Genomic DNA, 13,006 nt, shown 5'->3' with positions numbered 1-13,006 from the left:
TAAGCGTGCAGGGCAACCACCCAGTAGAGCATTACAATAATCTAGCCTTGATGTCATGAACGCATGAACTAACTTTTCCGCATTTTTCATTGAAAACATATGTCGTAATTTAGATATATTTTTAAGATGGAAGAATGCGGTTTTACAGATGGTAGAAAAGTGGCTTTCAAATGAAAGAGCACACCCAGGTTCCTAACTGACGACGAAAACTTGACAGAGCAGCCATCAAGTGTTGGATAGAATTCTAGGTTAATAGGTGCAGAGGTTTTTCACCCAATAATTAGAAACTCTGTAGTTTTTTAAGTAGTAGGAAATTACGGGTCATCCAATTTTTTTATATCAGCTATGCATTCCGTTAATTTTGTGAATTGGTAAGTTTCATCGGGGCATGAATAAATAGAGTATCATCAGCATAACCGTGAAAACTAATCCCATGTTTCCTAATGATATCTCCTAATGTACAGAGTGAACAGCAACGGTCCTAGTACTGAGCCTTGTGGTACGCCATACTGAACTTTTGACTGATATGGCATCTCTTAATTTACTGCTATAAACTGATAACTGTCAGATAAGAATGATTTGAACCATGCTAATACAATTCCACTAATATCAACATAATGTTCTAATCTATTTAAAAGAATGTTGTGGTCAGTAGTATCAAATGCAGCACTAAGATCCAGTAAGACTAATAGAGAGATACAACCACGATCGGATGATAAGAGCAAATCATTTGTAACTCTAATGAGAGCTGTTTCAGTACTATGATACGGTCTAAATCCGGACTGAAAATCCTCGCAGATTCCATTTCTTTCTAAAAAAAAAGGAATATAGTTGTGAGGATAATGCCTTTTCTAGTATTTTTGACAGAAAGGGTCAAAACTAATTCTCTAGGATCAAGTTGTGTTTTTTTATAAGAGATTTAATCATAGCCAGCTTAAAGGTTTTTAGTATCCTAATGACAAAGATGAATTAATGATATTAAGAAGAGGATCTATGACCTCTGGAAGCATCTCTTTCAGTAGCTTGGTCGGTATAGGGTCAAACATACGTTGTTGATTTAGATGATTTTAGACAATTCTTCCTCTCCTATAGCAACGAATGAATGGAATTTTTCCTCAGTGACACTACAATGCACAGTCTGATGTGATACTGTAGGAGACTGTTGCATAGTTATAATTTTCTCCCTAATATTGTCAGTCTTGCAAGTAAAGAAGTTCACAAAGTCATACTGCTATACTGTTTGGAAACTTCAGAAGTTGAAGCTTTATTTGTTGTTAATTTAGCCACTGTATCAAATAAATCCCTAGGGTTGTATTTGTTTTCTTCGAAGAGAGACAAAAAATAAGCTGATCTAGCTGTTTTTAAGGCCTTTCTGTATGCAATCGTGCTCTGTTTCCACGAAAACTTGAAAAAACTATTTTGTTTTCTTCCAGCTGCGCTCAATTTTTCTGGCTGCTCTCTTGAGGGCCAGAGTATGGTTGTTGTACCACATAATTAGACTATTTTCTTTAATCTTCTTTAAGCGCAAAGGAGCAACTGTGTCTAAAGTACTGGAAAAGAGAGAGTCAATGGTTTCTGTTGCAGAATTCTCCTAAGTTTTAAATTTTTCACATAATATAAGTGCCTGCTGTGAAACTGAGACCATTTTACCAATCACACCGAGACATTTAAAATGATAGCAAGCATGAAAGGGAAAAGTTATATCAAAGGTGGTATATTGTTGGTGGACTTTCAGACACTTGAGTCAGGGGAAAAGAGAGGGAGTAGGTAGAGGGGGATGAATAGATAAGCAAGGAGGGAAGTTTGTGTGTGTCTTATGCTCTTTCTTTGAGATCTTCTCTCCAGATTAGTGAGTTTTTTTGCAGGATGTTAGATTTTAATGTTCTGTCTTAGCAGGAAACACAGTCTCCAAAACTCCAAGGTGTGGTCTGTTTACATCCTTTGCATAATTTGTTTAAGGTTGTGGCCTGAGTGCTTTATCTTCACCTGTAAGGACTACCCCCTAAAATGCGCATAAAACTACAGTTAGACTTGATGATTGTAGCGACCAACAGCACATTCTCAATAAAGAATCCTGCTGAAGATACAACCGAGTCTCCTGGTCTTCACTTCTGAGTTTCCTACAATATATTACCTGCTTTATGGTGTCTTCTGAGAGATTTGAAGGAGCTTCGAGTCCTAAGTGAGTCCTCACTAGCAGATATGGTCAGATCGTTGTCTTCAGTGATTCAAATCATTTCATAATTTCATAATATTGGCTACAACAGATTCATTATTTCTGCTGATGTTGAAGCTATGCACTGTAGGAATGTAACCCTAGTAAACAAAACATCAATGCCTACTTACCATGTACTGGTAATGCCTACCAGTGAAAAAAAATTAAAAAATAACCTATTTGATTAGACCAGACAAACCCATGGACTAAATCATTCACAGGAAGATTAAATAAAACCATGTTTACACTTACTTTGGTATATATTGTATTTGTAGGTCATACCCTTCCTTAAAGTACATACAGAACACAAGCATGCACATGTAGCAGTCTGTAATTTGCACCAGTTACGCTTGAATCCATACATTATTCCTGTGATGGCTTATGGCTATTGTAACAAATTAGCTCAAAGGGGAAATATGAATAATAAATTATAACTTGTTATGATTAATTATGAATATTTGGATCAGTTCATCGGATTAACTTGATGTAGCTAAATTAATATTACAATCAATTCATCACTTTTGATTAATCATTGATTCTAAGAAAAGGGTATTTTTTCATGGCCACAGAAAAATGATTCTTTCTTAGCATGCACAGCGCTTAGAGCGTGTCACAAGATCAGAAATCGTTAAATTGACTTTGTTGCAAGCAGAGAATCAGAACTAAATATGTATTGTACACAAGTTTTATTAACTAAATCACAAACACAACTAATCTAAACATACATACACATACTCATACATACATGGGTAAAATGGTGAGTGACAGAATGAAACCAGAAATGGAACAGGGAATGAAAATATGGAAAATATTAATTTAGCTATGAAAAGAAACATCAGCTTCCTTGAAGCTATGAAGCTCGATGGTTGGAGTTGCGATTGGCTTCTTCTGCATTGACAACAAACTCCCGATGTTGTCCTTGACTCTGTTATGGTTGAGAGAGTCCTCTCTCTCCTTAATGAGCATATGGCTGGTTGTAAGTCAAGGTCTGCTGCCCTGGGGCCTGGTGAGGCCGCGCAGGACAGCGACCCGAAGATACAGAGAAGGGCCAAGGGTTGGCTTGACCAATAAGAAAGGTGGAATTTCCAAGCAGGAAAATGCTTGTGATGTGACTTTCATAGCAGCTCTGCGATGAAGTTCACAGACTAGTTCGTCTCTTTACTGTCTATGGTTCGTCTCCTCATACAGTGAGACGCTGAAAACACCACGAGTGGCACACGTGCTTCAGTGTGTAGTAGACAAAACTGGCGCTCATTGACAGAGTCGTCAGAACAGGCAGACTTCAGATTTCAATAGTAGCCCTTTTGAGCTTTAATATTCACAGACACTCGTCCATATATAGATTTGATTCATTGTACTACATCCCTTAGGCCTACTTTTGATTTATTCATTCAAAAATGGCCAAATTCCATGACGTTCTGCTTTATACAGTAAAGTTCCATTTGTGACTAGATTCCTTCGCAACAAGACGGGGTGAATTAATGAATGAAAGCGTGAAAGTTTGTAAAATGATATTTTTACAAACAAGCAAGTAAAATGATATCTGCATATATTAACATTTTCCTTTTTTGAACAGTAGTCAAAGATTCTAGAATTCTATGATTAATAAAGTTTTTATTTGTGTAGCACCATTTGTAAAGTATATTTTAAGCAGAGAACAAAGCAAGGAACAAGTATAGCAAATCAAAGAAATAAGTTAACACTAGTAAATTTAGAAGTTGCAGAATGTAGATGTTAGCACTGGTCAAGGATGCAAGTTTTGCACTGTGTGTGTGTTCGTTCAGCATTCAAGACTGGTCTAATGCATTTTTAATGTGCGATAGTGTGGATGTCTGTTCATACGCATGTGCAAGGTTAATTATGCATTATTAATGTGTGTCCATGCCAGACAAAGATTGTGTTACCCTATATACACATGTGGGAACACGTCTACACCTGAAATATTAATGCCATTTCTTTTACTGTTACGACCAGATAATCTTCTTGAGTGGAAAAAATAAAGTAAACAATGAAGAAAGCAAGACATTCAAACAACTAACACTCATGCTGTAAATGCAATATACAAATTAAACTGAATGTAGAACATGAGCCAATTTACCGACAAATACAGGATTATAGGAATTACTGTTTGAAAAAAAAAGAATAATCAGTAACTAAACTGTCTTTTGAAACATAGAGTTACCCATTATATAATCAATTGATTGCATCTTTAATGTGTAAATGGCTCTAGGTTGCCTTGGCCATGACAAGGATACTCATGAGGAATACCATGATGAAAAACACCCACATGAAGAACCTGTCCATCACCTTGGCAACCTTCTTCCACTCTGCCCCTTTTGCCTGGTGTGCCCTCTGCTCTCTGAAACAGTTAGCTATGTAGTCAATGTTTTGCACCACTTTCTGATGTTGGCCACAGATGCATACACATCCTGTGCCAGTGGGGGTCTTACTGTATCTATCTGCTCCAAAGGTTTTGCTGTAGCCATTATCATGGAGATAGCCAACTCCATTGAGATAGCCATTGCCATGATCGTAGGTGTATCCACTAAGTTTTTCTGGAATTGAGAGTTCGCTATCTTTTAGTTTTTCCTGACTTGTCAGTGGGAGCTTATCGCTTCCATCTCGACCAATGTAGTGTGTGTATTTTGGATGATGGGCACTCTGTCGGATAGGGGAATTTGAAGATGAGCGGGTCTTCCTTTGATGCTGGTGCCTATGTTGCCGATAGTCACTGTTGTTGTGATGGTACCCATTCCCATGCCGGTGGTCTCTGTGATTGTACCCATTAAACTGACCGTGGTTTCTGTCATCATGCTGACAGTCTCCATAAAACCCTTTGTCAAAATACCCATCTCTCTCCAGGCTAGCCAGCGGGTCTTCAGAGAACAATGGGCCTCTGTCGCTTTCAGGTGTGGTGCAGTTCTCCCCTACCTCATACACAAAAAATATCTTTGACATGTAGTCTATTATCAGGACTTTGGCCCAGTGGGGCACAGGTTTTGCTTCCGCTCCACAGAAGTGTATATTCATGATGAAGATAGTCAATGATGTAGAGGCCGTTATCATGGTCATTGTTGCAATGTAGTATTTTCCTATAAGAAAGACACAAACAAGGGATAAATAACAAAAACACTAGATTAACACAAGAAATGTTTGGGATTGACAACTGTATGTAGTATCAGGTGTGACTTAGTTGTCCTGTTCATACAACAACAACTTACAGTAGTGGATTGTATATTGTCTGCATAACCACTTTTAAATGCTGATGACAGGGGTTCTCAACTCTGGCCCTACAAGTCCACGAGTTTTTCCTCCAACCCTAATCAAACACGTAAACAAGCGAATCAAGGTCTTCAGGAATACTAGAAAGTTATAGGCAGGTGAGTTTGATCACGGTTGAAGCTAAACTGTGCTGGAGAGTTAATCTCAAAGGCAGAGTTAAGAACCTCTAGCTTATGACAATAGATAAACAATAGACCAGAAGTAGTTCTTGATATGCGTACTAATGACTACAGTGGGTGGGTCTCATTTCTTATATGTGCATCCTCGTTTCTTTTCCTCGTGTCTGAGCTCCAGTCCCTGTAGGATGCGAGGGAAGGTTGCAAGGAAAGAAAATGAGGACGAAGGAAAGCTTATTTGTATACTGGAATATTCTTGATCACTCGAGCGTCACTTCAAAGCATCATCAGCTGTGCTCAAAGGATCTGCCCTTATGTTGTTAAAGTTTGGTTATTTAAGAAATTATTTAATAATAAAGATAAAGCAAATGCCCTGTTGATATGTGTGATATATGATTTATTTAAACTGCAAAGGTAAAGCATAAATTAAAATTATTGTGACAGATGAGAATGGGGAGGCAAATGTGTGCGTCAGGTTTCTCGACAAGAAAGACTTCCGCATAGGATACACCTGTGCATCCTCGCTCATAGCTGCTCTGGAAGCTTCCTCACTCCTCGTTCCTCGCCTCCTTGCGGTGCAATTAGAGAATTGAGATGTCTTTCAAGATGGCTGAATTCGATCGGTTTCCAGGTCACAGGCTGGAGGACGGAGGAGCGAGGAAACGATGAAGCATCTATTTGAGAATTGAGAAGCAGCCAGTGAACCTGGGGAGGGAGGGCATGACATTGTACTATATTTTGCACTTATGAAAATTAATCATGGTTTTATAGCAAAAATGTACTAACCTAGCCTGGGTTTCCCCATACTGCCTTGCTCGCAGCGTGATTTTATTCACGCTGCTAGGCAGTCTGGACACCATGGACAAGATTTTCCCCTGAATAAGGGAACCAATCACAGAACGGGGAGGGAGCAGCAAGACGATGACGACACCGAAGCAGTTTGTTTATATCTATGGATCCAACATGGCATCAGACTCGACGTTACCTTCTACCCTCATGTTTATCTTTCACAAACGGTAATATTCGCTAAACGCCATCGTGTACAAGTAAATCTTTGACCCATCGTCTTTTTCCTCGTCGAATTTCTGTCACTCTACATACGTCATCTGGTATAATTGAAGCAATTGGCTATGAGCTACGTACAGGCGCATTTGATAGACATTCATAGCGCCCAATAAACGGCTTGGGCATTCGTAAACCACGCCTCAAATACGAGAAAATGAACACGTGGTTCCCGTTAGCCAGGCTAGTACTAACCATGTTTTTTGGTGAATTGTTCACCACTTGTATAACCATATTTTACCACAAATACCATGGTTAAGCTATGGTTAGTGTAGCAAAACCATGGTTAATTTGTGGTTACCATGGTTTAACCACTCTAAAAATTTCTGGGTTATTTTTTAACCCAAATATTGGGTTCAGCCTGCTGGGTCATTTTATTGGTATTATTTTAATATTTTTAGTAGTTTTTCTGTAGCTCAGCTGCTGGGTCATTTTTACTGTCAATAACCCCCTCACATAGCCTATCTCAGCGCTGGGTCAATGGGTCAAAGGGGAAACTTCCTGAATGAAATTAAGGTTGTATTATTTACATTGTATTCCTATAAAAGTATTGCTGTACAAAGAGGAAAATGTCTGTAGTCTCACATTTAAAAAAATTTGTTTACATGTACGTCACAGCTAACGTCTGCTGGGAACGCCGACGCCACCAATGGAAGTCAAGTTACACCTCCCGCCAATCGAATGCGCGGCTGAAACACGACAAAGTTACCGTGAGCTCCGCTCTGTTGATGGTGCGCTAGCGTCGCAGCTGTGGTCGCAGTGCGTTTGACAGGTTGAAACTTAAATGTCTGACAGGCGAGATGGCACAAGGTAAAGCTGTTTTTTATGTAACTTTTCAAAAATGAATATATAAGATTGTCATTTAATGAACTGGAACAGCCTGATACCAGTTTTCTTCCCACAGATTCCCACTGATTGCTCTTGCTGCTGAGTCACGTCCTAAAACGTTTACTAAATGTTTTTGAGTATTTTATGATTGTAAAAGACTGACTTGCCATTGAATAAAAAATATTGTATATGAACTGTTCCTGTAGGCTACTATCTATAACAGAGATTTTAGAGTGCATTTTTATTATTTAAAATTAAAACACCTTCAATATCAAATTGACTGACCCAGCACTGTCAAAAAACAACCCAGCAAATGGGTTAAAGTATAAAACCCAACAAGCTGGGTAAAAATAACCCAGCATGTGTTCTGTCCAATATTTACCCAACCCAGCATTTTTTAGGGTGTATAATAACCATGGTTTTTTTTGTGGGGAGGATGTAGTAAAACCATGGTTAATATCCGTAAGGGATTGTTTGTCCTTGCATGTTTAGTGTATGATTTAAAAAATGCTATATTGTCAAAATATATACATAGCATTTTTTCTATTTTTTCTATTTTCTATTGGCTATGTCACAGCCATAACCTGAAATCATTAATTTCCCATTTGAACTTGTGTGACAGTGTAGCTGTAGATGTAATGGATTCAAATTCATAAAAAGCACTCAGAAAAATTAACTGATAGTTAACTGTTAATGCCACTAGGGGGTCAATTGAGCCACAAGGAAGGTCTGTGAGCACAGTGACAGTGACAATAAGCATTTGGTTGTCACACTCATTTATAACCAAATTGTATCAACAGAACCACATTTAACACTCTAACCAGAGCGACAACCATATTCTGTAGCCAGAGAGAATTGGAAAGAAAGAAAAAGAGAGCTTGTTCAAATATTTCCAAAAGCGTGTTAACTATGCTCCGCTGTAAACTCACCAATTAGTGGAACACTTTCTGAAGGTGGCATACTCTCTGCAACCATCAGCTGAAATACAGTCAGAGCCAACAGCACCGTAACCCCCAGTGAGACCTTCTCCCCAGAATCAGCAGGCAGGTAGAAGCCCAGCGGAGCCAGGAATGAGATGAGGAAACACGGCAGAAGCAAGTTGAAGATGTAGAAGGATGATCGCCGCTTGAGGAGGACTGTGTAAGTAATGTCAGGGTAAGGGTCTGAGCAGCAGCCATACATAATGACGTTCTTAACAGCTGGCATGCCATGACACTCCCATTCCACGTTTTCCACAAAGTCTGAAAGGTCCCCACTCTCCATGCCCATAGTGATGTCCACCTGGGGTTAAGTGATAGGATTTTCAGTAAGGGACAGTTCACAATTCTGTTCTGTCTATCTTCCTCAACAACTATACCTTCACCCAGAATAACAGGGTTTCATTTGCATCATATATATATATATATAGAGTTCAGATGCAAAAGCCTCTAAGTGCCATCTGAAATTTCCTTCTAGAATGATCATTTTTATCAAGCTCGTATATTTAAGTTCAGCAATTTCATTTAAATGGCAATGAAAATAACCTATTTATTGTCATTAAAGTGAAATGACTTGATAAAAATGATCATTCTAGAAGAAAATTTCAGATGGCACTTAGAGGCTTTTGCATCTGAACTCTACATATATATATAAATCATGCACTGTAACCTAATTTCTTATTATATATAGCCTATATATTATAAGTAAAGTAAGTTCTAAAGTAATTTTAAGTATTTTTATTGATTTATTTGTATATATATATAATAAGGTTACAGTGCAAGAAGATAACACAGAGGTCAAGCCACCATGTATTTTCTATAACTTTTAATATTATTTAATAACATCCTTTCTATGTGTTCATAATCATATATATTCTGATGTCACTTCATAATTTGGGATGCTGAGGATGTACTGACTAAGATTTAGCATTTACAGCTATATATTCACAGTATAGAGCTTTTTCATTTAACATTACATTTATCTAATCCTTTTCTTACTAACAACTAAACATTTACTGTGTAAATGAGCGAAAACCCAAATGTGTTAAAAATATCCTTGCTCTACAGTTAGTGAGTTAGTGGATTACATATCTATTGTTACACAACAGTGTGTATATCTTACTTGAGTTCAGATACAAAAAGCTTTTATCCAAAGTAACTTGATAATAAAATAGCTTGATACAAGAATATATGCATGTCTACTATAGTATTTGCTATGCGTGTACACCTATCAAGTACATATTACCTGGTTGCCATTGTAGGTCCAGGAGCCAAAGGTAAGGTTGCACTCTTGACTATCAAAGGGGAAATAAGAGACGTCCACTTTACAGGAACTCTTAGTAATGGCAGGGGAGTCCCAAGTGATCTCACCATTATACCTCAATACCACGTTAGTGCCTGGGGGTCCAGAGGAGTCCTCCTCATCTGCACTAAGTAAAAAAGAGATATAGAGGTTAATAATTCAGTGTAACCGACAATCAAAACTGGTAATAAATGTACTGAAGGTGTTTTACTTGTTATACAGAACGATGTCTGGTCTCCAAACAAGATCGCTGGGAATTCGAATGACCTCAAGTCCATCATACTCATCTTTATCCCAGCTCAGGTAAGCATCATGCCAAATTTGACGCACCCACAGGTAGGTGGTCAACACCTGGTTTCTTTCATCCTAGCACAAAGAGTCAAGCACAAAACAACTTTAATTTACAAACCTGCTGTAGCCAAATCTATGATTTTGGGCCCTATTTTAATGATCTAAGCACGTGATCTAAAGCGCACGGCGACATGCCAGTTGCTTTCGCGCAGTGGCAGATTCGGAGAAAGAAAGTCATATGAGGTCCTTTGTCAATAAAAATGATTAAAAGATTTAAGATGTCTAACAACAGTTTACACAAATATAAAGGGACAGTTTCCAGATATTGCATTCTTTTTCAGACATCTGTGCTTACTGTAAACATGTTCAGTGATGTGATAAGGTAAGAAATATATATACATTTTATTTTATTTTTATTTATTTTTCAGGTAAAAGTATGGGTTACATTATATGTTAGTCCCACGTATTCAGTCACACAGGGTCTTGATCTGCAAGATACAACCCTGTTGTTCTACATGGAACACTTTCTCACAACAATGAAGAATGAAAGGGAAGAAAGTCTGAACCCTTAGGTTGCACTTAATGACTTCTACATATCACATCTCATTGGTTAAAAGTACTCCTCAGGTTCAGTAAATTAATATTTGATTGAGTTTGATCAGGGCGGAAATTCAGTGCCTCTTAAATGAGAAATTCATTGTCTCTTTCTGGAACACGAATAAACAATGACCACTAGTGCCTTATATAACCATTATCTGAGAGAGCACACAAACACTGAACTTAAAATCATACAATAACAATTGGATTTCATCAGTTACAGTGACAGTTCCCCTAAAATGAAATTTCTGTCATAATTTAACAGTATTTTATGACATATTTTTCATTTTTGGGTGAACATTTAACAGACCAACAGGTTAATTGTAAAATTATGTTTAAATAAGTGAAGAAAAGCCAAGACTTTTGAAAATACCAAATAATAGTATTACCCTGGTAAAGTATTGCATCAACTGCAAAGAATCTAAACCACATTGAAAATCTTACAATCTTTAAAGTAAAATGAATGCGTAATATTTGCGCTTTTGCACTAAATTTCGGTCACGCAGGATAACATGATTGTGTTTTGCAGAAAGTTCATGTCAACCTGAGTGCTTCTGCCATTACAGCAATAGACTGAGGGACAAACCATAGGGCCATAGTAAGACATTCTAAAGTTTGTTAATTTGTTAATTCAACATTTTACTCCTTATAATTACTTAGCTTATAATAGTTTTTTTTTTTTTTTATAAATGAGCATGTTCTAATGTTTCTTATTTTAAAGCAGACATTACTTTTGCACTAGCACTAGCAAAAGTAATGAGTAAATAAATAATCTAATAAAAAAAAAAAAATTAATAAATAATACAAATCTTACTTTCCAGGTTACTTAAACACATATACTGATGACTATTTAAAACACTTTAAAGTGAGGAGAAAACATGATCCGCAGTGGCACTCTAGCTAGGAACTGTTGTACATTAGTCACCCAGCTCACACTATACATACACATATAATGTTTACAGTGTCACGTGATACAGAGAGTTAATGAGAAAAGGATCCACACAATAAACATTTGATAACTTCTGACACCGGGTTATCCACCATAACTGCAACTGTAGTGAAGACCACAGCTGGTAGTCCATTGAGGGCAAGTTTGCCTGGTTGATACTATTGGCAATTCTATACATAATTGTTTGGGCAAAAGCATATATAAGTAGTTAACTGTAGTTATTTAAGCCATGGGCATGAATGAGTATATGCATTTGAGCTATGCATGTATTTCCAGAGGTTAAAAGTTTGGGCCATTGTGTGATCTGTGCGGCTTCAGAATTAAGTCGCAAAAGTATGCCCCGAAATCACACAAGCCAAGCCACATCAAGGCCAGTTGGACAGTGTGTGGGTGTTATACAGTATATACCTTTATCTCAGAATCAGTGGTTATTTCAGACACACTGTCTCTGCAGTATAGGTCTGATGTGTATAAACTCATTCTGCTCGATTATTCAGTAAAACATTTAATTAAAATAGGTCCCAGATTAAATGTCAATATTCCGTAGACTTGTGCGTGTGTGTTTAGTGCTCACCATATCTTTGATCTGAGAGAGTGTGATCTGTAGAGTAACGTTGAGAGCTTTATCTGTGTCCTCCACAGGCCGTAAAGCATTAGAATAGTTCTCCATTAGGTCATTCAGCAATTTTTGAGCAAAACGACCCTGAGCAGAGAAAACAACTAGAGAGGAGAACATATTGTATTTAGTTGTTTTTATACAATAAAGTCATGTTGAAATTGAACAAATCGGCCCAAAATTATCACAGGTAAGTATGGTAATTTTGTGGAAACTATGATTGTTGGTGATTTTTTTAAGGCACCAAATAAGATTACAGAAAAATAGTAAAACATTTTGTTTTATACATGCATTATATAACATCTCAGTACTTTAATATATTGGCATATGGTAATCATTCAGTAACATGATGTTTAACAAAGTATTATATAAATAAATACATATATAATAGTAATATATATGTAGCTGGATATAAATATAAAAATATTTCTTAATCAGTATTTTCATATTGTTTTGCGAGAAATTTGTATTATTATCCTATTATTTTCATTTTCAGCATAAACTCAAGAAAAAGTGTATAGATATTTAAAACAAGAAAAGCCCATTTTTAACGAGGTATGAAAATTAGGCTTAATTCAAAATATATTCACTAAAAATCTATTGTTCTCTGACAATTTTGCTTATAAAATAAATGTATCTTGTTTACTGAAAAACAAAACAAAAATGCTGATTAAGAAAATGATTTTTTTGAACAGCATCAGCATTAAAAGGAGCATGAACTTACCATGTAGCAACATGCTAATGTGAATCACAAGAAATATGATCTTCAT

At 36.9% G+C, this 13,006-nt stretch overlaps 1 protein-coding gene across 1 annotated transcript; it reads right to left on the bottom strand.

Annotated features, from left to right (window-relative positions):
• Positions 1 to 4,441: 4,441 nt before the first annotated feature.
• chrna9a (cholinergic receptor, nicotinic, alpha 9a) lies at positions 4,442 to 13,006 on the bottom strand (the record flags this gene model as incomplete). Its single annotated transcript, XM_081362569.1, has 6 exons — positions 4,442 to 5,307; positions 8,433 to 8,784; positions 9,727 to 9,910; positions 9,995 to 10,149; positions 12,195 to 12,340; positions 12,961 to 13,006. 6 exons carry the CDS (start codon positions 13,004 to 13,006, stop codon positions 4,442 to 4,444), a joined length of 1,749 nt encoding a protein of 582 aa, XP_081218695.1.

This window comes from Scardinius erythrophthalmus (assembly GCF_964197995.2).
Source record: "Scardinius erythrophthalmus genome assembly, chromosome: 3".
NCBI lineage: Eukaryota > Metazoa > Chordata > Actinopteri > Cypriniformes > Leuciscidae > Scardinius > Scardinius erythrophthalmus.
The sequence above is the reverse complement of the archived record's forward strand: the minus strand, read 5'-3'. Positions and strand labels throughout refer to the sequence as shown.